General features: G+C 32.7%; 2 protein-coding genes and 1 pseudogene across 4 annotated transcripts; 1 reads left to right on the top strand and 2 right to left on the bottom strand.

Annotated features, from left to right (window-relative positions):
• Window positions 1-2071: 2071 nt before the first annotated feature.
• On the top strand, window positions 2072-5783 carry LOC18052365 (ankyrin repeat-containing protein At2g01680). Its single transcript, XM_006448104.2, has 3 exons — window positions 2072-2719; window positions 3715-4124; window positions 4613-5783. The coding sequence occupies exons 1-3, from the start codon at window positions 2404-2406 to the stop codon at window positions 5489-5491; spliced, it is 1605 nt and encodes a 534-aa protein (XP_006448167.1). The 5' UTR covers window positions 2072-2403; the 3' UTR covers window positions 5492-5783.
• A 688-nt stretch (window positions 5784-6471) lies between these two features.
• On the bottom strand, window positions 6472-6687 carry LOC112101024 (annotated as a pseudogene).
• Window positions 6688-10293: 3606 nt separating this feature from the next.
• Window positions 10294-18706, bottom strand: LOC18052364 (protein VAC14 homolog). Of its 3 annotated transcripts, none has more exons than XM_024190325.1 (20): window positions 18249-18706; window positions 18047-18160; window positions 17888-17953; window positions 16056-16145; window positions 15852-15971; window positions 15737-15765; window positions 15468-15610; window positions 15258-15352; window positions 14905-14991; window positions 14644-14751; window positions 14451-14542; window positions 14173-14254; window positions 13864-13929; window positions 12687-12802; window positions 12410-12563; window positions 12021-12182; window positions 11716-11844; window positions 11471-11539; window positions 11073-11369; window positions 10294-10637 (listed from the first exon to the last, which is right to left on the bottom strand). In XM_024190325.1, exons 1-20 carry the CDS (start codon window positions 18336-18338, stop codon window positions 10521-10523), a joined length of 2226 nt encoding a protein of 741 aa, XP_024046093.1. In that variant the 5' UTR covers window positions 18339-18706; the 3' UTR covers window positions 10294-10520. The 3 variants fall into 3 exon arrangements, with proteins under 3 accessions (XP_024046093.1, XP_024046094.1, XP_024046095.1); XM_024190326.1 differs by having other exon boundaries at window positions 10294-10622; XM_024190327.1 differs by having other exon boundaries at window positions 12443-12563.
• Between the last annotated feature and the right edge of the window lie 4783 nt (window positions 18707-23489).

The raw sequence follows: 23489 nt of genomic DNA, 5'->3' as shown, positions 1-23489 counted from the left end.
GAGCTCACGGGCAACCCCAAAACAACAAGTGAAAGAGCGCCTCGTGATATTGATTCACGGCCCTCAAGAAACTCGCCTTCGACCCCTCTCGTGATTTAATCAAAATTTGGACTCACGCTACAGTGAAATGTAATTAACAAAGTTTATCAATAAAATCGCCAGAAAATTCTCAATTATTTTATTTTTAGTGATTAGGTGTCGGGTTGACATCAGGCCCAATGGAAGCCTTTGACCTGAAGGGCTTTCTATGATGTGAACTGAGTGGCATGAGGCCCATTCTAGAGTAAGCCCTTGAGCTGAGCCCAAATGGGATGACCTTGCATCTCTTCAGTCAGAATGACAAATCACAAATGGAGTGGTGCTTGCTGCTCAATCCATATCTAGTACTGTGCTCGTGTCTATTTGTTCATTGCTCGCCGACGCTAACTAGGCCAACTTTAATCAGACTGCAATAGAATGGACCAACAAACATGATGTAAATCCTTGTGCTGATTAATTATTATTAGTTATATTTATAAATAAGCAAAACGAGAGATGCAAGGAGTGAGAGTAATACTATATTCATTGAAAATTGCATAAAATTTGATATAAAAAATACAAAAGACAACATTATTGAATAATTAAAGTTTGAAATTTTAAATTGTTCTATCTCTTGGGTAGTTAAGTGGGAAGGAAGGATTTTATCAAGTGTGTCAAACAAATAAAATTTAACTCTTAAGAAATCATAAGTTTAGTAAGTTTATATTACAAGTCTATGTAATACTACCCCTGACATTAGTAATCGAATAATTTGGTCACTGGATGTTTAAAATTAGGATCTTGTGTATATAACGATGAAGAATGATGTGATCATCCCCAAAAAAAAAAAAAAAGTTTATTGTAACCCACTTCACTTGTATCAAATTTATTTGTGGCTTGCCAGTTGCTAAATCACTTGTGGTTTGGGAGTACGTTAGTGAAAATTAAGTAGGTAAACTAAGCTGGGTTTATAGTCATTTTAATCTTCTTCTTTTTTTTTTTAATTTAATATCGGTGCTCATTATCGTACTAGTATATTATAACGCTTCACCAAGAAAACAAATTTATCTTAGGTTGATGAGTAGTGCAAGAACCCACTCTGTGTATTGAGAGATTTTTTTTTTTAATTTTTTTTTTAAGAGGGCGTGGCGGCGTGCGGTGCGAAATTATTGCACACAAATGTGAGGGGACGACTGATGCAAAATGGATCCCCGTTTGATGTAAGTTACATCTGTCCTGTACAATTTCATTCAGCTCTCTATATTCTATATTATTTACAATTAATTTATAAGTATTAAATAACTTTCTACATTATAAAAATTAATTAAGAATTTTGTAGTAATTTGTTACAATTTAACTCATTCTGATTTTGATTATAAGACAAAGTAAACACATAAATGGTAATACAACTCATTCTAATTATGATTCCTGTAGTTCAAGTAAATAAATTATTTTGATTCCAATTCTAGTTATTTCGATTCTAACTTATTATGTTTTTAGATAATTTCGATTCCTATTTAGTGAACGCACTATACAATTGTAAACTATTCTATATTCAATTAGACTACTCTATATTATTTACAATTTATTCATAGATATTATGAATTTAATAGTGCATTCACTATAAAATTATAGGGGACGAATTAGTACTGTAAAGATTTTAATGAAATAAAACAAAGCACAAGGGACTTAATGAAATTTTTATAATGCAGAAAATTTTTTAATACTTAAGAATAAATTATAAATAATATAGAGCATAGGGGCTGAATAAAATTTTATAGGACAGCAACAACTTACCTCAGCTGTAAAACTTAGGCGGACCCATGTAAAATAAGGACACGGCTAACTCCGTGAAATAAATCCATATACAAACTCAGACACATTGCTCAAGTAACTGCTGTCAAAGTACTGCAATACTGGAATCTAGTAAATCTAGGCAGCGCATAGGCACACTACTCACAAGACTAAAAGTCTTATGTACAAATTAGCTGGCTGCATACAAAACAAAACAGCATTGCCACTGTGAATTTGTTTTGTTTTGTTTTGTGTTAAAAGAAAAACAAAATGGAATTCTATGAAAGAGTCAACCCAACACCCCCCACATGGTGTTTTGCTGTCAAAAGCGAGTAGACTGTAGACCCAATTAATTGTTAATGAAAAACTTTCAAGAAATTCAAGGCCACCCACTCAATCAATCCACCAATTAGTCATATCCAAGAAGAGAGAAACGATACATGTGTCCCTTTATATCATCAAATCCTTCTCGCATCTTATTAAGTCTTCTCTTCATTGACAAAGAAGAAAGAAAACACAAAGTGTACTATAGAAGAAGAAGATCATTTTTATTATGCTTGTAAATTGGATTTCAGTTCTTCAAGTCTTCTGATGGATTCATTAAAGTCATTCAGGTTCATTACCCACCAATCTTTTTTCTCTGCCGTTCGATCTGGGGACCTGGAAACCATCAAGAATATTATTGATAATTTGACAAAGGATGAAGCTCCTGATGGTTCTTCTTTGGTATCTGAGCTAATGGCTATGCAGAATGATACAGGGGAGACTGCCCTGTACATCTCTGCAGCTAATAATTTTCAGGATATTTTCAGTTGCTTGCTTAAGTTTTGTGATGTTGAGATTGTCAAAATCAGGTCCCGGTCTGATATGAACACGTTTCATGTTGCCGCTAAGAAAGGCCACTTGGGTATGATTTTGGCTCTCTGAATTTCTGTCCCTTTTTATCTTTTCTGAGTTGTGTTTAGTTTGATCGTTTATAATTTAGCCGTTGATCGTTGATTCGGATAGTGATTTTGCATTCAGATGAGAGCCTTATATTTGTTAAATATATCTGGAATTGCTATTGCATTTGCTGCTCCTGATTTTTATGGATTGGATTAATTGGATGCATAAAGGATATTCACACGCGCTCAGATTTTGAGCTCTTACTGGGTTTTTGGCTGTGGGAGTACCACTGTATCTTGTTGATCCTGAATGAATATAAATACATGAAATTGAAACTTGAAATCATTTACTATTTGTAATTTCGGATCACTAAGCTGGCTTCCACCTTAAATGTACTCCGAAGTTTTTACTTCTATCATTCAGTACTTTTTTATGTTCACAACTCGTAACTGTGTTTAATTTGCTGTATTCGGGGGTATCATGGTGATACACTTGAATTTTGGTTTCAAGAGCATTCTATAATTGGTGTAGCTGATCATTATATTAACATGCTGGTGGATTTATCGTTGCTTATGTTTATGGTAGAAACAAATTTTGATGAACTGTTCGGGATGATATAATCACCAGCAGATTTTATTTTCATGATTCAGTCATGTGCGAATAGAAAATCTTTCTAGAAAGGTTTATGACTATACATCCTTTATTTAACAATATACTAGTTTGTACTTGCTCAATATCTACTATCTTACAGGGCAAGGCCAGAAATAATAACTTATTTGCTTTGGTTTCTTTGAGTCATTGCAGACCATTTATGTCAACTGCTTCCTGTATATTGTAGAGGCCAGCACAACTAATAGAGGGTTGTATGTAAATTAGAGAACTATGAGATCTTGGTATTGAATTTTGAGCTTTTGTCCTAGAGTCTTTATTGAAAGTTGTACTTATGAACACATCTTGCCACCTGTACTTTGTCTTTTAGAGCTTACCCAGTTTTGAACTTTACATTATTTTGTTCAGGGATCGCAAAGGAGCTTGTGAGCATTTGGCCTGAGCTATGTAAGTCCTGTGACTCCTCAAATACTAGCCCACTTTATTCGGCAGCTGTACAAGATCATTTGGATGTGGTGAATACCATCTTGGATGCTGATGTCAGCTGCACGAGAATAGTTAGAAAAAATGGAAAAACAGCGCTGCATACTGCTGCGAGGTATGGTCTCATTAATATAGTTACAGCTCTTATAGTCCGGGATCCAGAAATTGTCACAATTAAAGATAAGAAAGGTCAAACTGCACTCCATATGGCTGTAAAGGGTCAGTGTCCTTCAGTGGTAGAGGATATATTATCTGCTGATCATTTAATACTAAATGAGCGTGACAAGAAGGGCAATACAGCGGTGCATATAGCTACAAGGAAATGCCGTCCTCAGGTATCCTTAACTGATGTTTTGTTTTCTCATGAACTTCTTGTCATTGATGATATTTCTTTTTGTTGTTCTTTCATATACTTTTGGACTTTTCAATCAGTTTTAGCCCTAACAGTGAAATTATGAACTTCTGACACGGAAAGGGAAGATTAACATTGCACTACCCTAGAGTATCTGATTCATAGCATGAAAATGAAACAATTCCTTCTTGGTTGATCTTTGTCTCAAATTTGAAGAATCCATTTAGAAACATGGACCTTGGAATTATCCTGTCTCAAATACATAAATCTAGCATTGTAAAAATGTGAATCTATATACATAAAAGGTTGTGAATTCCAATGTAGCAGATAAAGGCATAAGCTTAATTAAGGTGCTAATGCCTCCAAAGAATAATGGTGCATGTTGCTGTAGTTTCTACATTAAGATTAGCTACAGATAAGGAAAGTTCATTTTTACTTATGTTTGTGTTACCGACATTTTGCAAATTTCAGATAGTATCCCTATTGCTAAGTTATACATCCATTGATGTCAACGCCATCAATAATCAGCGAGAAACTGCAATGGATTTAGCAGACAAACTCCAGTATGGAGATTCTACACTGGAAATTAAGGAAGCTCTTGCAGAGGCTGGTGCCAAGCATGCAAGATATGTTGGCCAGGTTGATGAAGCAATGGAACTTAAGAGGACTGTGAGTGACATTAAGCATGAAGTTAGTGCACAACTCATACAAAATGAAAAAACCAACAGAAGAGTTTCTGGCATCGCCAAGGAACTGAGGAAACTTCACAGAGAAGCTGTCCAAAACACCACCAATTCTATCACAGTTGTTGCTGTTCTTTTTGCCTCAATAGCTTTCTTGGCTTTGTTCAACTTGCCAGGCCAATATTTAATGCATGGACCAGAAGTAGGAAAGGCTAACATTGCTGACAAAGTAGGTTTCCGCGTGTTCTGCCTTTTAAATGCAACGTCTCTTTTCATATCTCTAGCTGTTGTAGTGGTTCAGATCACTCTGGTAGCCTGGGATACTACCGCTCAGAAGCAGGTTGTATCAGTAGTGAACAAGTTAATGTGGACAGCATGCGCTTGCACTTGTGCAGCATTTCTGTCTATAGCTTTTATGGTCGTGGGAAACGGACATTCATGGATGGCTATCACCATAACCCTAATGGGAGCGCCGATTCTTGTTGGGACACTTGCAAGTATGTGTTATTTTGTTTTCCGACAACGTTTTGGGCTTTTCCGCAACGATTCTCAGAGACGCATTAGAAGGGCAAGTGGAAGTAAGTCATTCTCATGGTCAGTATACTCCGCAAATATGTCAGACGTTGATGAGTATAACTCTGACATGGAGAAAATATATGCTCTGTAAACACACTACCCTATGGCTAGATGCTAGAAAAAGCTGGTTCAGCTGCACAAGTTTTATGTTGTTGGTGTTTGCTCTGTGTAACTGTTGTTCACCGGGATTAACCACTATTATAAAGCTTATTATGTATGCGCCTTTGAGCTTCAATGTTATGTAAAGAGGAAGTTCCACGATTTTCTTCTGCTTGAAATATAATTGACAAACAGAAGAGAGGAATGTAGATTCATGTATAAATTAGTCATGTTTTGGGGCATTTAATGATGGAATAAATTATCTAGGCATATTGATTTCTTCATATTTCGACTTCTATGAAGTTTCTTTTTTTGCTACAGCTGATAAAAATTGTTTTTGCACGATGCATATATAGAAAGCCCATTTTTTTTTCTAGTATTTATTAGTGTATTTGCTTTTTACCCCGCTTTCTTTTTTTATTTTTCTTTTTTGTTTCTATAGTAGAGATAGTTGTATCTAATGATAGATCACAACCATATTATTAAAAACTTGTGGTAAGAACGGATTTTGTTCTAGTGTCCAAAAATAATAGTCTAAAGCTTTTGTATGTTCTCCGCTACTTGTGTGGATAAGGCCTATGTTATAGAGTTTATAGCTTCGATCGTAAGGATCAATTTCTAGTTGTATAGCTTCATAATAATTATATAAAGCTTAGCATAATTCCCTTCAAATTGAGCTGACATCCGTTACGGTCGTCATTCAATTCAAAAAATTCTCCGTTTCAAAACCGTACATGAGATGAAAATCTCATACGGCTCCTCCTTTATGTGCGTAATGAGAATAATCCATCAAATAAAAAAAGATGAAATATTCTCATTATGAACTAAGTGGAGCTAGTGTTTTTACAAGAAATCTCTAGCTAACCTTCCTGCAAAAGCTTTTTTCTTAATATCACGCGTGTTTGTACTAGATAAAACTGTAAACTCCAACAATTTCTTTGTTCTCAATGCCCCTTGATTTATATGAATTAATCACTTCAATAGTTTTCGATGGTTACACGGGTATCCACAATACGAATGAGATGGATGTTAGTCATCCCAACCATTCTTCTTAGTCCTGATCCCGCTAAGAAATGGGGTAGTTTATAACAAAGTTTTTGTGTTGCTGATTCTTAGACGTAGCGCGTCTTCCCCTATGCTGCCTATTAGTACTAGTGTAGAGGGGTTGACTTGCAATACAGAACCCATCGGTGTAACCTTTCACTCAATACTAGAATTGACAATTAAAGCATAGATTTCTTCAATAATCTTTTTTTTTTGTTCTTTTCTATTCCAACTCGTCTTTCTTTCTTCTAAGACTAAAAGCAGTAAATGCCTCTTTTTCTCCTACAATTGTTGGAATTATTCGTAATAATATATTGGCTACAATCGAAAAGGTCTTATCAATCAAATTTTCATTTTTCCGCGATCTAGGCATAGGTAAAAATCCATTCTATAATTTGTTTCATTACCTCTTGTGAGAAAATGATCCCATGAACGAAGGAATTGTATAGTATAAAATAACATAAATGTAAATGCATTAAAAAAATAGATTGATCCGTTGATTCGTTCCAACTCATTGATTAAATCAGGTAGAAATATTAAAAAAAAGGAGCATCATCTTCGCAAACAAGATATATAGTCTTATCGTTTTCAACAATTCCCTCACCAAAAAAAAAAAGTTATCCTTTTCCCTAGACTCAAAGGAAGAATTTTTTCTTTGTTGAAATGGTTTTTACTTTTCTGGTTGGAACATATTCAATTGTCTGTACCCATCTACCAATCGAATTTGAACAACTCGCTATTCACGCAGGTTCTCGGTCATAATCATTGTGTAAGAGAGATGGCTAAGTGTTTCAAGGTATGGCATTGGAACTACTATGTAGACTTTTGTTTATCGAGTGTTTGAATCCCTCTCTTTCTATACCTTGACCTAATTCATCAATGTTACCGACCGAAATGTGTCTAAGCAAAAAAGAATGAATAGCGAGCAGTCATACCTTTTTGAGCTAGATTCTTAATTCATATGGAAAACAAAGGAAATAAAGGGAAAGTGCATGCGGGGGATAAAAATCTACCCTTGGATATATGATACATGAATGGGATTAAAAAAAAAAAAACTCTACCAATCAAACTCCTTACCTTGTATCCCTTTCCTTAAGTTAGGTAAAATGGGAAATTTGTACGAGCCCGTTACTTTAGTTAGGTTTAAGTTTGATGAGAATAATATTCTACGACAAGCAATTCATTTATTTTCAAACCAACCCATTGACTATCTATTATTTGAGTATATTAGAATTCGTGAAGAGTCAAATGCTTTGGAAATTCCTCATGGTGGGATGAATCAAGATAATTTTGAACCAAAGATCTAGATTTTGGGTCATACCTTACTGTAATAATATCTCAAGGTTTGCAACAATAACTTAGTATATCGACTATACGACCATTAACTAAAATATGTCAATGGTTAACCAATTGGCGGGCTTGAGGAATAGTTTAAACCATACTCAATCAAAAAAGAATGTTATCCAAATGCATTTCAATTACTTGAAATAAAACCAGACCGATTGACCCTTTGGCTTTTTTGGCAATACGAATATATTTAAGTAATTGTCATTCTATGAGACCATAATGAAAACACAATTTTTGTTTTTCTTCTAAACAAATTCGATATTGAGATTTTTTCACAGAGCACGATTGGTTTCTAAAATCACTTCCGGCTGTAGGCCTTTTACTCATTATTCCCGGCAAAGCCCCCAAACAGCGTTTTTTTTTTTAAACGAGGCCCTCGATAATGTGACATAAAGACTTCTTATTTTATTGAATTTCATAAACCTAAAATAAAATTGAGTTAAGTGATAAATGAAGCGAAATCCGATGAAGTATTGTACTACAAAGAATATTAAGATGATTTGTATCAAATTTCATACCCCTTTTTGTATTATATATGCATATAGAAATATAAATTAAAAGGGGGTTCCTTTTCTTGATTTATTCTGCCGAAATCGAACTTCCTCCAACTTTTATTCATAATTGGAAGCTCCTACAACATATTGGATCGATGATCCTTGGAAGACGCCTTTCCAATGTTCTTTTCTTTCAAAAAGACATTATGAATCATGTAAAAAATCAAGCAAATAGAGAAAAGCCGGCTAACATAATCGAACCGATGACCATTGCATTACAAATACATGCTCTAACTTCTGAACTAAGCGGGCTTGAATAAGAGAAATTGTATGTGTGTAGGGATCCTAGGATTTTATCTATTAACCTTTTATTCTTAGCTATTCATAAAGAATAAAATAGAGAGTTGAATTTCAAAAAAATGTTGAATACTATCGATACAGAAGATAACGATTAATCTAACAATTAAGAAAATCTAGCGATGATATATTAGTGAATTTGAATTTTTTTTTCTCAATTCTATATTTATCAACAATAAATATCTTACTCTTAATTAGATAATAAAATAAGATTTTTTTTTTATTTTTGAATTCAAGACATTTAAAATGCTTTTTTTGTTTCTAACCTAAGATTATTAATATATTCTATATTATAGAATATACATAATATTCTATTATTATTCTATATTCTATATATATTTAATTATTCTAAATAGAATATTATATTCGATTCTTATTATCCATTTTCAAAATTCTACATTTGCTGTCATCTAATTCAAAATAATTAGGTTTTAGACTAAATAATTAGAATTATCTTTGAATTCTTATTTAATTGACTGAGTAGTTATAGCTATTCTATTGATTAGGTCTAGCTATTATATTCTAAATAATTAATAGAAATGATTTATTTTTATTTAATAAATTGGAATTTGAGTTATTTTTAGTTATGTTATATAGGGTAAATAATCGCAAAAATCCAAACATTTATCTATCGAACTATAGGGTAAATCAACTGCCAATCCTCCGATACGAAAATAATTATGCATCATTCTTATACCAGTGGCAACTTCAAATAGATCATATACTAATTCTCTTCTTTTGAAAATAATTTTATCCTATAGTTTGTTATTGTAATGTCTTTTACCTGTGATCAAGTTGGGCAACTAGCAATTTGCATTTTCTGTAAGTTTATCTATCCATTATTTCATCAATAATGATAAAACCACAAATAGTTTTATATAAACTAGTGTACACAAAATTGATGTAGCATGAAGAGATTAACTGAAATGTAACAATTATTTTATTACCCACGTTTGATTTCACTACCATAGACGTGAATCAATTGGCATATACTCAAATCCATCGACGAACAATAAACCCATTGAATGTATATCATCCATAACATCACAAGTCTTTTTATATGACGGAATCAATTCATCACTGCAAAATATTGTGAAATGTCTGATTTCCGACGAGAGTATATGAATTTGGTTAGAAATGATCACAACAGCATAACGTTCAACTTCTGGCCATGCACCAATCTCCAGCCGGCCGGTGATCAACTTGTCCCACATAATCAATTTCAACCATATGCACACTCTGGACTAGTGGGAACAATAGGCAAACAAGACTCGCGAGAGCCACATTATTGAGTGCAGGCACATGCAAACCACAGAGAGAGCAAAACAAACAACTCTGCTCAAATAATACAATGAACACAACAATACTGTAGTTGAAACATAAGCAAATCAATAAATAAAAGATGCATAATTTTTCCAAGGTCAATGTGTACATGAATTAGTTGACTCCTTATTTTTATATAATTGCTGTAACAGATTTAACAGTAAAAAGAAAAAGGAAATTAAAAGAACAAACTGCATTTCTAAATTATATATATCTCTAGCCCATATGGTTCCCAATAAAAAATAACACAACCACATGGGCAAGTCCCTAATACATCAGGAAAAAAAGAATAGCTCAAGGGGAACCCCCCGAGCATCACCTTAATTCAAAACCCATTTTTCACCATCCCAGCCTCCAGATGATCCACAAAAACAATCTACTAAAAATATACAATTTTACAATTTATACCAGATCTCATTTGTTGCTAACACTTGATGAGATCAGCAGCAACACTAATTAAAGTTGTAACTGCCCCGGAGCTTTCCTTGATGATCTTGATGATGGCCTACTTATGTCCGATGGAGGAGGTCGATGTTGCTCTTGGGGTCTTTGCACCTCCTGCACATCCAGCAACTGATGTTGTAATCCGAAGGTTATTGGTGGACAATGAGCAATGTAGATTAAAAGTTGAAACATCAGTAGACAACTTATGGAAAAACTAGTAGAATTTAATATTATATGAACAGGATACAGACTTCTCCACTTCATCAATGCATCCCAAAAAAGATTAGATTACAATTAAGGCATACCAATTTTCATCTCTTCTTACTAATGATGCCTTGGTTCCAGTCCCTATGCCTCGTGTTCTTCTAAGTTTTTGAAAAAAAATTCACAAAATCTCCAGCCAATTCATCAATATCTACAATTTCTTTATTTTTTTATTCATTTATTTTGGGGTGGGTGGTGAAAAGGGCAGGACTAGCAAGCAACTGAAGAACGAACAATAAATGAAGCAGAGGACAAAGCTCAACAGAAATAGAAATAACATGAACAAGGAGATCCATTAACCTTTGATGATGAAGTCGAACTACTCCGCAACTGAGCTTGAGCTTTTCCATGTATCCGATGCTGGTGCTGCATCTGCTCAAACTGTTGCAGCCTCGAAGCAAAGTTAATCCCACCGTGTGAACTGCCCGCATCTGAATTTACATCTCCATCTTCACTGAATTGAGATCCACTTGGCATGCTATGTAGAATCTGAGAGTAAGGGTTCCCAGAAGACGTTCGCTTAATTTGTTCTCCATTGAAAGAGAATGAAGGTACCGTCTTCAAACGGGTCCGCAATATCTTAAAGGCTGCACTTTGCTGCATCAATGTGTCACGTGAAAGATTAAACATGAAACTATGTAATTCTAGCAAAAATACACAGAATAATTGCGCTGAATTTTTAAATAAAGCATGGATACCTGGGGAAGTAGCATCAGAAGACCATACAAGGCTTTTAGTAACCATGTATACCTTCCTGGTTCAAGAAGCTGCAAATGACAAATTGCTCAGCGACTCCAAATATGTATTAAATCTTAGACAAACAGAAATATTTCCCAAGTCAAGGCTTCATTATAGAACGGTTTTCCAATATAGTAGGTATCAAGAAACCAGTAAGACCAAATAGTAAGGCAAATAAGTAGTCTTCAGTCCTCAGCTTAAGCACCTGCAATCTAAGGTAAGCGAAGATTGGAGTTTCCAGCAATCGAATCAATTTATCCAGCTGGACCAAAAATTTGACATTAATATCTTCCTCCACCAGAGACTGAATCACAGCACTTGCATGATGGTATGTCTGTCAAACAAGAAATCAGTGTGATAAAAAACATTCCATAAAATGACCATGAAATGTGGAGGTGGTTTGCTTAGAGGAAAATAGTAAAAAACATTCATAAAATGATCATGAAAAGTGGAGGTGGTTTGCTTAGAGGAAAATAGTAACAAAACTACAAATAGACAGCTATATCTTACCTGAGCTAATAAGCAAAGACTTATGATTGCCATGGGTGAGTGACACCATGAAGCGTACAGGGAAACAAATAAGTCTTTTCCAGCGGGGTTAACCAGTGATTTTTTTAAAAGATCTCGTAACTCAGATAATTCGGAGGAAGTAAGTAAAATCAAATTCAAAGCCTGAAAAAGAATAAAAAAAGATTCGGCAATAGTTAAAAAGATGAATAAAAAACTACTTAAGCAAAGGAATGAACGAAAAATCAACATTTTGAAACTGTTTCAATGAATATTTTGCCTATTCTACATCTCAGTTATCTCACAAGCCATAAGCACACACTCAAGACTTTCTATGTCTACCAAACACAATCATGCCCGAGTGATCATAGTTTCATGGCTCAATACTAAACTACTGCTTTGTTTGTTCTGAAATTAAGGACAACCTGGACCATGGTACATGCAAAATCCAGATCTGCTTCTCCCTCAAGAATTGTTGAGAGTTCCCGATAGACCCTTTCAGCATCTAAAAGTACACAAAGTCGGCGGATTATCAAAGCACCACGCCTAAGGAAACAAGAGCATAGTTTGCAAAAGAAAGTAAAGTTACAATAAATTGAGAGAGTCAGCAAGCATACTACTTGCCAGCTAACTTACAAGGCAAGAAACAGAAGAAAGAAAGAGACTCACTTCTCAAGAAGAGAATTATCAACTCGGAAATTATGGACAAGGAAAACAACAAGCTGGCGGAAGTGTTGCAGATCTTTTGCAATACATGCATGAACCTCAAGAACCAAAAGTACTACCTGAGGGAAAAGCAAATTCCATATTTAGACGCAAAAAACAAGCAGAAACTATGGAATCAGTATTTCACAGCCATGTGAAAACAGAAAAAGCACTGTTAAGCATTAAAAGAAAGTATGAAATTCAAGCCAGTAGCAAAGTCAGAGCAGAAAATTCTTGTATCCATAGTGAAAGAAATAACAACGAAATTTCACCAAATGATATTTTTGGGAATCAAATTTAAGACATTGTCATATTCAAAGAAAATTTTGACCATTCCACGTATACTACTTCAGATTGTAGTCAGAGCGCAAGATATTTGTCGCACCTCAGATAAAAAGGACGGCATTGCATACATGAAACAACATTCATGTACCAACCAACAAGAAGTCAATTTCGAAAGAAAAAAAGTCCAAAGAGATACCCCATTCAAAAACAAATGACCAAGGAAATATTACCCAGTTTAACACAACTATCAATCATTGAACCATTCGAATCTCATTTATACCTTTCATATTTATGCCGTCTGAACTAAAATATGTCAGCATGCAAGAGACAGCTAGCTACCCTATGCCCAAAAAGTAGATTGGGATCTGTTCGAAGGAAACTGCACAATTATTGACCAACCACAACTAAAGCCAATGGTCAGACCTCTTACCATTAACATTTTTCAACTTTTACCGGGGAGGCGGACTCTCAAAAACATTCTCAATGATCTACAGTACTCTTAGATTCTCTTGAGATAGTGCAAGAAATTAAACAACAGTTTCAATTTTTCTGTTCGTTTTTTCCCCTATTTCTTCAATAATAGCTTTATGTTTCTGTTATAGCCCAGTGCCCAGACATTCATCTAATCATAACTTAAACCAAAATACTGCTGGTATTCTACCCTAACAGTAGAGACCAATAGATGGGTTGTTAATACAGCACAATGAGATGAAAGAAGACTAAATACAACAGTTATCACATACATATAAAAGAACCATGCTCCATATTAATAACTGCCAAACAAAAAACTTAATAATAATGAAATAAAATTAGAGAAATGAAGCTGAAGGAAGTACTTCCAAAGGAACAAACGTACCTCATCAGAAGGATCAGACAGTGCTTTTAAAAGCGTATCAAAAATGTCATTCAGAAAATGTAAGACCTGTTTCAGAAAGAAATTGCAACTATGCGCGATCAATGCAATTAAGGCTAATACCCAGAAGGAAAAAAGAAAATAAAACGCAAAAAGTTGTGTTATGATAGCTGGATTGGGGTTTATGCGGACAAAAAAAAAGAATCAAGCCAAAAGGCCAGAAGAAAGTGTGTAAATGCAATATCAGCTAAACTAACAAGAAAAATATAAAAATTAAGCAGGGCTTATAAGTTCACCAATGGTTCTCATTACCTCAGTCCGATGCCGGTTTAAAAGGGTTGATATCCAGTGCAATGCTTCAATTCGCGTTGCCTCCCATTCACTAGATAGTTGCCTGACCAGTTAAAAGTATCAGCAATCACCAACTAATCATTTGTAGTTGAACGTCATAACTAACTCAAACAAGAGATCCTTGTAAGCACTTTTTCCAGCGCTCTTCAAGTGCATGAAGTGCTATGTATACCCATAAAGGTGCAAACTACTATCAATATTTCAAACCTAGACCTTTTCGATGGTAACAAAAACTACACCTTGTTGCAATAGAAAGTATTGGTCCTACATCAAATCCGTCTGCTGGATCAGCTTTGATGGCACGAAGCTCTTCATTGGTCTCACGAGCAACCTAATTCACAAACAAAAGAGAAGAATAAAATCAATCCCAAGTGCTCAAAGAAACTTCAAACTGTTCTTCAAAATAAGAAATGGTCACGTAAATTGTCTTACCACTCTGATTTTTTCTTCCTTATCAGAAATGCAAGGCAGAATAGCTCCCAATATATCAGCATAGTAAGGAACTAGCTGGTCCCCTCCAAGTTTTACAAATTCATTTATCTGTTGAATCAAGAAATAGGAAACATTATCTATGTTAAATACAATTACAATTTAACATTGACTTGTCTAAAATTCAAGAACCAGCAGCCAATATTCAGTCTACTAATGTTAAAAAAGGGAAAAAGATTGGCAGAAAAGCAGCTTCAACTTTACCCAAGTGATGGCTGTCAACCGAGTAAACTCATCTGGAGAAGCTGCCCTCTGCACCAGTATTTCAGCCATGCGACCATAATCTACAGACTTCAAGAGTAGCACTGCTCGAGTCAGAAAATTACAAATGAACAAAAGAATTCATTTTCATGACAAAAAATACATCAGGCAGATGATGCAATCAACAGCTATTGTCCGATATAAATCGTAATGCAAAATACACAAATTCTAGGATCACAAAGCTGATACAGAAAAAGAAATAACACCAGCACAAGCTTTCCAAGGAGATAATCAAGCACCAGATACCACAGCCATGAATAGTAAAGTCACCAGTTTGAAGTTCTTAGAAGTCTTACTGGGGAGTTCTTAATCTCTTGAAGAAATTCCCATAGAGCTGAATCAGCTTGTTGACGAATTTCATGACTAGAATCACTTAACATGTTAAACAAACCTGAAATTTATCAAGACTTTCTGAGTTGAAGGTTATATAGCACAACAGAACAACACTTGAACAAAACAACAAAGGACGAAAGCTTTTCAATTTAAAGATAGTGAATATCAGTTACCATCAAGAAAATCAGGAAGAAAACCCAGCATGTCAATATCTGGAACACTGTCCAAAACAGTGATCCATCCTACCAAAAATTGCCGGACATAAGGATTTAACACATTCATGCGCTCTCTCAACAGGGGTATAAATTCTTCTATGCTGGGGGAAAAAACCACATACAACAAAGAGTTACAAAATAAAAGCAGATGAAAAATTCTTGTCCCAGTGTTTGCCTTTTGAAATATAAGAGATTCCTATCTGGAACTGGAATAGAAGATTGCGCACCTGAACTGATCACTTTCAGTGACAATGTCCTGTTTCACATAGTACAATCAAAGAATTAGTCCAACAAAAAGGAATTCTTATCTTCAGATTATTATCAGAAAGAGAGAGTATTCACCTTTACAAGACGATCTAAAAGATGTGCAGCACTTTGTACATTGGCATCTGAATCAGCCGAAAGCTTACATAGTGCATCAAATATTTGATTAAAGAATATGATAAAATCTCCCCTTACAACCTGTGTAGCAGTAAAAGCTAACATATCAATCTCAGTACAGAGTATGAAGGAAAAAAAAAGTAAAATCAGCCAAACCAACCTTACCTTTGCAATGTTATATAGAGCTTCACAGGCATAATAACGAACTCTACTATCTTGGTCAGAAAAAGAATTAAGCACAGGTGGTACAATTTGCTGGAGGATTGTTTCAGAATAGAAAAATAAATCAGCATATAGAAGAAATTGTTCAACAATAATTTCAAACAAAAAAGAATACCATTTATGCATATTAAAGCCTAGAATGATAAGTGGTCAACCTAGTCCATGGATAACATGGTTCTAGAAGTTGATAGCACAACAATAATACCTCTTTCCACTGTTTGAGGGATAAGATAATTCTTTTCGTGAAAAAATGAACATTTACTAATACACCATTATGTCAACTACGCGTGATTTGTCAACCAAACACCATCTACTCACTCATAATTCTTCTGATGAAGCATGCTGTCCTTAAACAACCCCAAAGAGAGAGACTGAACAGGAATTCTGTCCTTCTGCTCATTGTTCTGTGAAATAAGTCTTAAACTACCCACAGAAACCCAATCACAAACAAATAATTTTCAAAATGATGCTGAAGTTAAGTCTCCCCCGTACGAATACTGGTATGAATGATAGAATGTATGAGTGAGTACGAAGATTCAAAAGAAGTTTGAGAGATAGGGAAATTCAACCATTCGCTTCTCTAATCGAATTGTCAGACAATGTAGTTATTGATGCTTTCAAGAAGAGTACAATAGCTTGGGTTGGCCAACATGAGGATCTATTCAAGTAAATCTTATCTTGAGTGGTTCTTTGGCTAAATTCAAACCCTTTAAAACAATTTGAAAGCCTGCAATACCTTCTAAAATTAAAGTATTTGTTTGGACATTGGAACATGGAAGTAATAATATCAAGAATACTTTTCTTGAACTAATGGAACAGGCCGATACAAAAGGAATTCAAGTACAAATTGCAGAGCATTTTTCAAGAAAGGTATCAAGGACAAAACCATTTGTAAATGCACTGTTTCAACTCTATTTCGAGTGATTCAGCAGAAACAAAATAATTGCATAGTTCACAGGGGCAAAAAAAAAAAAACATTGTCTGATAGGTTGCAAGGTAGGGATCTTCCTTTGCCTTTTCTTTGGGCTTTGGTCTCTGAATAGTTCCAAGATACTTCTTTTTTCTTCATTCATCTAAATTAGGTGAGAGGCTGATTCAGCTATGTAGAGAGGTGGCTGAGTTTGCATTGTAAACCTCATTAGAAGATTTTTGCAAAAATGTTTTGGTTATTCCATAGGTTATTTTCATGATATTGTAGATAACACAACAAAGAGAGGAACATTTCATCCAAGAACCACTTATATGAAAAGAATGCCCAACTTAATTATTTGAAACGGTAATTCTTTTCCATAATATTTCAAAAGAGATCATTAGAAGTGGTACAGTACCTATAAATGTGATTGGCCATGGAAGATGCATCCTCGTCTAGCTACACATCTAAAACATACTAATGTACTAAAAAAGTCCTATAGCTAAGAAAAAGAAAAAGAAAATTAAACAATATGATACCAAAATCATCATGCCAATTGCCCAAACCAGTGTCACAAGGATAACAAATTTAAAACATAAGCCTAAAGGTATTCTCTGGTCAGCGTAAAAGCTTAAAATCTTTTGTGGGAATTACGTATAGACATGGATTTTAAGACAGTATAGAAAACACTTCAAGCCAACCTCAAGTAGTGCAGATTCTAAATGTCAAAGAGATAACTCAAAATGCTTGCCATAATAATGAACACTAACAGCGACTACAAAAACACTAGTGATTAAAAGAAACTTAATCAACCTACTTCCAAAACATTACAACAGACACAACTATCATTCCATCCATAGCTTACCTCGAGATGCTGAGCTGCTTCACTAGTCAACCCAACAGTAGCTGCCGCTAGCCCAATCAATCCTCCCTATAAATTAATTACACACAAAAAGAAATTATTTACAAACAAAATACTAGACAAAAATCCTCAGTTCTCAACAAAACTAAAACAATCAAAAACCTTTCGGTGATTGGCTTGGGGGGAGTAAGTGAACTCCGTGGTCAACAAATTGATCACCGCCGATATCTTTTCATGATCCCCCGCCGCAGCCAATTGCTTCACTATACCCTCAACCTACACAAGAACGAAAAAGAAAAAAAATCACAAATAAACAAAAACCAAGCACAAAACCCTAAAAAGACGACGAATTGGGGATACACACCTCGAGTGCGGCATTCTTACGCTTCTCATAGAGCTTATCGGCGAGATTACGCAGCACCGCTGATGGAATCACAGAAAGCGCGTCGGCCATGTAATTTAAAACCAAAACCAAAACCCTAGCAATTTCAATTCTTCAAATTCAAGCGATTGAACAAATCGATCATTTTCATCCTTGAAATGCGAACACACATCAATCTTTATATTGGTTCAAATTTTCTTAATTTGGAAATTTGAAAACTTTCAGATCTGGTGAAATTTGGAAATTCAAATCGAATCCGAATCGGTGGCTACTTATTTTATTTATTTTAATTGAAAAGAATATTTATGTATGACTTTTTTTTTCTTTTTTTTTTAGGGTTTGATGAGTCTTATTTTCCTTTGAGTTTCCAAACTGACGCAATTTTGGGGTGCTTTGTGTACGATCCAGTACTAGGAAAAGAGCGAACAGAGAGAGAGAGATGCAGGTTGGATGGGAAATTACTAAATACCCTTATTATTAATATTTATTATATTCATTGATTCGGATAATACATCTCACTGCCAGACCGCCACGTCATTGTAAGGTGTGGGAATTTTATTAGTTTTTTTTTGTATTTCAATTAAAAGTATTTTCTACAACAAATTGAAGTATTTTGTGAAAAAAAAATACAAATTATTATTTAAGAGAAAGCTAAATAAAAGTTTGTTTATTTTCTATTTAATGTTAGTCTAAAGAGAAAAGCACCCTTTAAAACGTTTCTCTTTAAAGTGATCTTGGCATTTCCTTTTACTAGGACATGTTTGTATATTTAAGCCAAATAAAGCAATATTAACTTAATTACGCTTTTACCGTATGAGTTAAGGATCGATTTAGGGTGCATCAAATATTTTTTATCTAAAAAAAAAAAAAACCAATTTGTCTTAAAGTATACGAAAACTAGCCAACCCATTTTTCAACTTTTTAACTTAGTGTTCTTATGGGAAAAAAAAATTCCTATCAATTTTCCCTAATATGATATGATTTTTTTATTTAGTTTTTCTTATTTATTTTACCTTGTAAAATAATGTTTTTGTTTTAATATCTCTTTTAAAGGTAATGGGTGGAAAAAATCTAAATTTATTTTTTAGTCTCTTACCTCTCCAAAAATTTAAACCTGGATGACTAATCAAATAAAGTTATTTAAAAACCATTTAACTACATTAGGACAATAAAATTATAGGGAAAAAAAACTCTTTTCACTCCCAGAGTTTGATGCAATAACTCATTTTATCTTTGTTATATAGACAATAACACATTTTATTTTTACTTTTTAAACAATAGCCCAAATTACCCTTCCGTTATTTTACCGTTAATTTACTATGTAAATTATTGAGGGCGAAATATAATTTTTCAATTAAGGATATACAAACTATTTTAAAATAAAACTCTCAACACAATTAAATAACATATGACTTTGTACATAAATTTAAAATTTAACTTACTGGATAAACAATAATAACACTAAATAATATTTAAAATAAATATTTAGGACAAAATAAAAAATAGATTTCATAAGCACTAGATTGTTTTCTTTTAATTCTTTAACTTGTTTTGACTTTAACACAATCAAAATATATAAATAAATAATCAATCAATACTATTATTTTACGAAAAGTAAATACAAACTTTTTCATTTACTTAAAAGAAAAAATACACTAAAGATATAAAAACACATATTTAAAACACTACATAATAATTTAATGAACACACACTCACACATATATAATTTTTTGTAAAAAGTCATATGTTAATGTGTGTGTATACGTGTAGTTTCGTTTTAAAATAGTTTATATATCCTCAATTAGAAAATTCTATTTTGTCTTCAATGAATTAATTAGTAAACTAACGGTAAATTAATAGAAAGCTGTTTTGAGTTATTATTTGCAAAGTAAGAATGAAATGGGTTATTATTAAAAAATAAAGATTCAAATAAGCTATTGCATCAAATCTAAAAGTAAAAAAAGGGTTTTTTTTTCCTAAAATTATATTTCTTATTCTGTTGCTTTTCTTTACCATTTGCCTTTGCATACCTATATATATATATATTACTGTTAGTTTATAAGTTAGTTTTAATTCTAATCAATTAAATCAACAATGATCACATGTGTGTAATTTCTTTGAATTTGATAGTTGTAATCTGCAATAATCGCTAGCACATTATTGTGCCGTGCTAAATTATAAAATGTTATAAAAGCTACTTCTCAATAATCATAAAAAAAATTTTTAAACATCCATAAAAACTTTAAAAATTTTCATCTGAAAATCAGTATTAATTATCAACAAAATAACGTTTTCCCTCTAAAAATTGAGGAGAAATAAAAATTATAACGACTATATTAAGTAATTTTACAAAAAAAAAATCAATAATAAAATAAAACGGACAATACTTTTATTAGATATAATAAAAGGTTGGAAGAGACCGAGCTTAATAAATTTAATAAGGAATAATGTAAATTGTAACAAAACATACACCAACTAAAATTAACGAGTGAAATAAATACGATTAGGACTTTATAATTATAATTAAGATGTCTACCTCTTGAAAAAACTAATAATGATATCTGGATGAATTGCTATAAGATAAAAAGGATATTAATAATAAATAAATAATTTAGTAAGTTGAAACATAAAATTTGTAGAATATGTTTGGATTTAAGGTGCGTTTAGGATTGATGTTGGACAGAAAGTTACAGCACTAAAATATTTGGTAAACATTAGCTGCTGTAGTTTGAAAACTATGTTGATATGATTTTTCATTTGTATAATAGAAAATTTATTATATATTTAATAATTTATCAAAATTGTTATTTAAAATTTATATTTACTACATATTATTAATTTTTATTTAATAATTATAGTTTTTTTCCACAGCAACTGTAACTTAAAAGTTAAAACACTTCTATCCCAAACAAGACCTTAAAAGTTAAATGTCATATTTTACATTTACAAATTCTATGCTACAGGCGGTAAAAATGACATATAATAAGCAATATTAGTATATTTTACAATACTATGGTACTCTGAATATCATATCAATATAGTAAAAAATCATATCAACATAATTTTAAAAAATTCATTTCCGGATGACAACACAGCATTGGACAGAATATCTTGAAATGTTGTGGGAATAAATCACAGCCCTTTTTCTTGATATTAAATGAGTCCTCCTTTTTATTACGTTCTGCTGTGTGTGCACAAAGTCTTATTGGTCTTCATTTTCAACTCCCGAACAACACTTCCGCCACAACATTGCCAGAGCTTTCAATCTACAGAAACTTTCCGTTTTAAAGTAATAACACATCATTATCATTAAAACAAATTGGGGGCGGACCCAGCTAATAATACATCCAAGTAAGAGAGTTAAAAATAAAAAATAAAAAGAAATTAACCACATTTTAAATAAATTAAAATATCTATAGTCTAGTGGTAAGAGTGTCATTCAATAATTTTGAAGACTTATTCAAATTCTAATAGTTACATATTTTTATTTTTTAGATATTTGGATAAATTTCACAAGTATGACTATAATGGAGATTTAAAATAAATAATTTATTAATATTTTTTAAATTTTATAGGAAAAGAATAGAATTTGGGGTTTTGAGACTTTAAATTTTTTAAGTGAACAATTAAAAAAAATTCAAGCCCCTTAAATTGAATTAATTTTTTGTAAACTAAACCCCCTTAATTTAAGTGTCCGGATCCACCCTTGTAAACAAGCCTTTAAATTTGATTTTGATGGTTATTAAAAGTTTGACCATGTGATTCATGCATTATGTGTGGTGACTAAAAGTTTAGCTTCGCAAAGTCTAATTAAGGAATTAGTTTTTTGTTAGGGAATAATCAAATGATATGATAGGGAAATTATGGGCTTATTTGGGATTGCGGTTGAAATTTAATAAATTGTTTATTTCATGATTTTTTATAAAAATATTATTTGATAAATTTTGTAAAATTAGCTAATTTCATAATTTTCTTCGTTTTATTAGCAACTTTTAAAAGCAGATAGGGGGTTACTTTTCATAAGCAACTTATTTAATAAGTTACCACACCTTTTTAAAATTCCTATTATAACCATATATTTTAATAACACTCAAGAAGAGTGTCACAATTCTAATGGCTCTAGATCCCAAGAAATGAAAAATCCGAAGAACTTTATTGCAAAAAATTCATTGTGAATGTAATATATATTACTTTTTATTTTATTTGGATTATGTGTGAGTATGAATTTTGATCATGTTTTATGTAACAAATTATAAAGTTCTTTAGATTTTTTTTACTTGAGTTCTTTTAATGTAATTTTACATATTTAAGAAAAAAAAAGATATGTCTAAACAATTTATTAAACATAGTCTAAAAATGACAAGCAATTAAAACTTATGTCTATTTTGATCATTATATAATAAAATAACACTTTCATAATAAAATTTACCCAACACATGTACTATATATTTCAAAGTCACAGCATCCGCAACAACATAATTTACCAAATACCAAACTACTTTTTTAATCAGCAGCTTATTTCATTTGCACAATACAAACAATTTATTTCATCAACTGCCACAATCCCAAACTAGCCCTATGTCTAATTACAACTATATTGTTTAACCCTAACCATTCATGTCCAAACTGAACTAGAATTTCCTGAGCTAAAAACAAATTTAGAAAATTGAATAGTACTAGAAGCCAAAGACATATCAAGTATTAAAATTAGGACACAAACTTAAAAAAATCTTGGTAAAATGATTTAATTGTTTTTTGATTTACAAGGTCAATACCATCACAAAATGCCGATCCTGTTATTATTCAAGGGGAAAGTTTTTGGAAAAAGATTTTTGTTTTAACAAAAATATTAAGAACTTAATAAAAACTTTTGTTGATTTTCTAAAAACTTATTTTAAACATGTCTCCGTTAGCCCAATTTTACCCATAACATATATTTAAAACTTTAAATCCTTTTAGCCCAACTTTTAATGCCCAATCTAATAAAAACAAAATTTTATATTATAAATTTATAAAATACAATGAAATTTTTTTCTGAAAAATACAACACATAAATTCAGATGTTAAGGCCTGATCCAAAGAAACCCAAACCAATCCGACCGTAGACGTGCTTGGCCCGGACAAAGGTTTTTGCCAAGCCCAACTTCAAGAAGTTATTCTTCACTTTGAAGGATGAATACCTGTCATTCATAATACAGACATGAGATGCTCATTTCTCAGAAC

This window comes from Citrus clementina, unplaced genomic scaffold (genome assembly GCF_000493195.1).
Source record: "Citrus clementina cultivar Clemenules unplaced genomic scaffold, Citrus_clementina_v1.0 scaffold_2, whole genome shotgun sequence".
NCBI classification, from domain to species: Eukaryota; Viridiplantae; Streptophyta; class Magnoliopsida; order Sapindales; family Rutaceae; genus Citrus; species Citrus x clementina.
Note: the sequence above shows the minus strand (reverse complement) of the source record. Positions and strands in the feature narration are given on the sequence as shown.

What these genes read in the sequence shown, in the direction of transcription:
- LOC18052365 (XM_006448104.2), top strand. Translation starts at nt 2,404, where the DNA reads ATGGATTCATTAAAGTCATTCAGGTTCATTACCCACCAATCTTTTTTC. An exon ending in CGCTAAGAAAGGCCACTTGG is followed by an intron (nt 2,720 to 3,714) that starts GTATGATTTTGG and finishes TATTTTGTTCAG; the next exon opens with GGATCGCAAAGGAGCTTGTG. An exon ending in CAAGGAAATGCCGTCCTCAG is followed by an intron (nt 4,125 to 4,612) that starts GTATCCTTAACT and finishes TGCAAATTTCAG; the next exon opens with ATAGTATCCCTATTGCTAAG.
- LOC18052364 (XM_024190325.1), bottom strand. Translation starts at nt 18,338, where the DNA reads ATGGCCGACGCGCTTTCTGTGATTCCATCAGCGGTGCTGCGTAATCTC. An exon ending in AAGCAGCTCAGCATCTCGAG is followed by an intron (nt 16,146 to 17,887) that starts GTAAGCTATGGA and finishes ACAATCCTCCAG; the next exon opens with CAAATTGTACCACCTGTGCT. An exon ending in AGGAAGAAAAAATCAGAGTG is followed by an intron (nt 14,543 to 14,643) that starts GTAAGACAATTT and finishes TTTGTGAATTAG; the next exon opens with GTTGCTCGTGAGACCAATGA.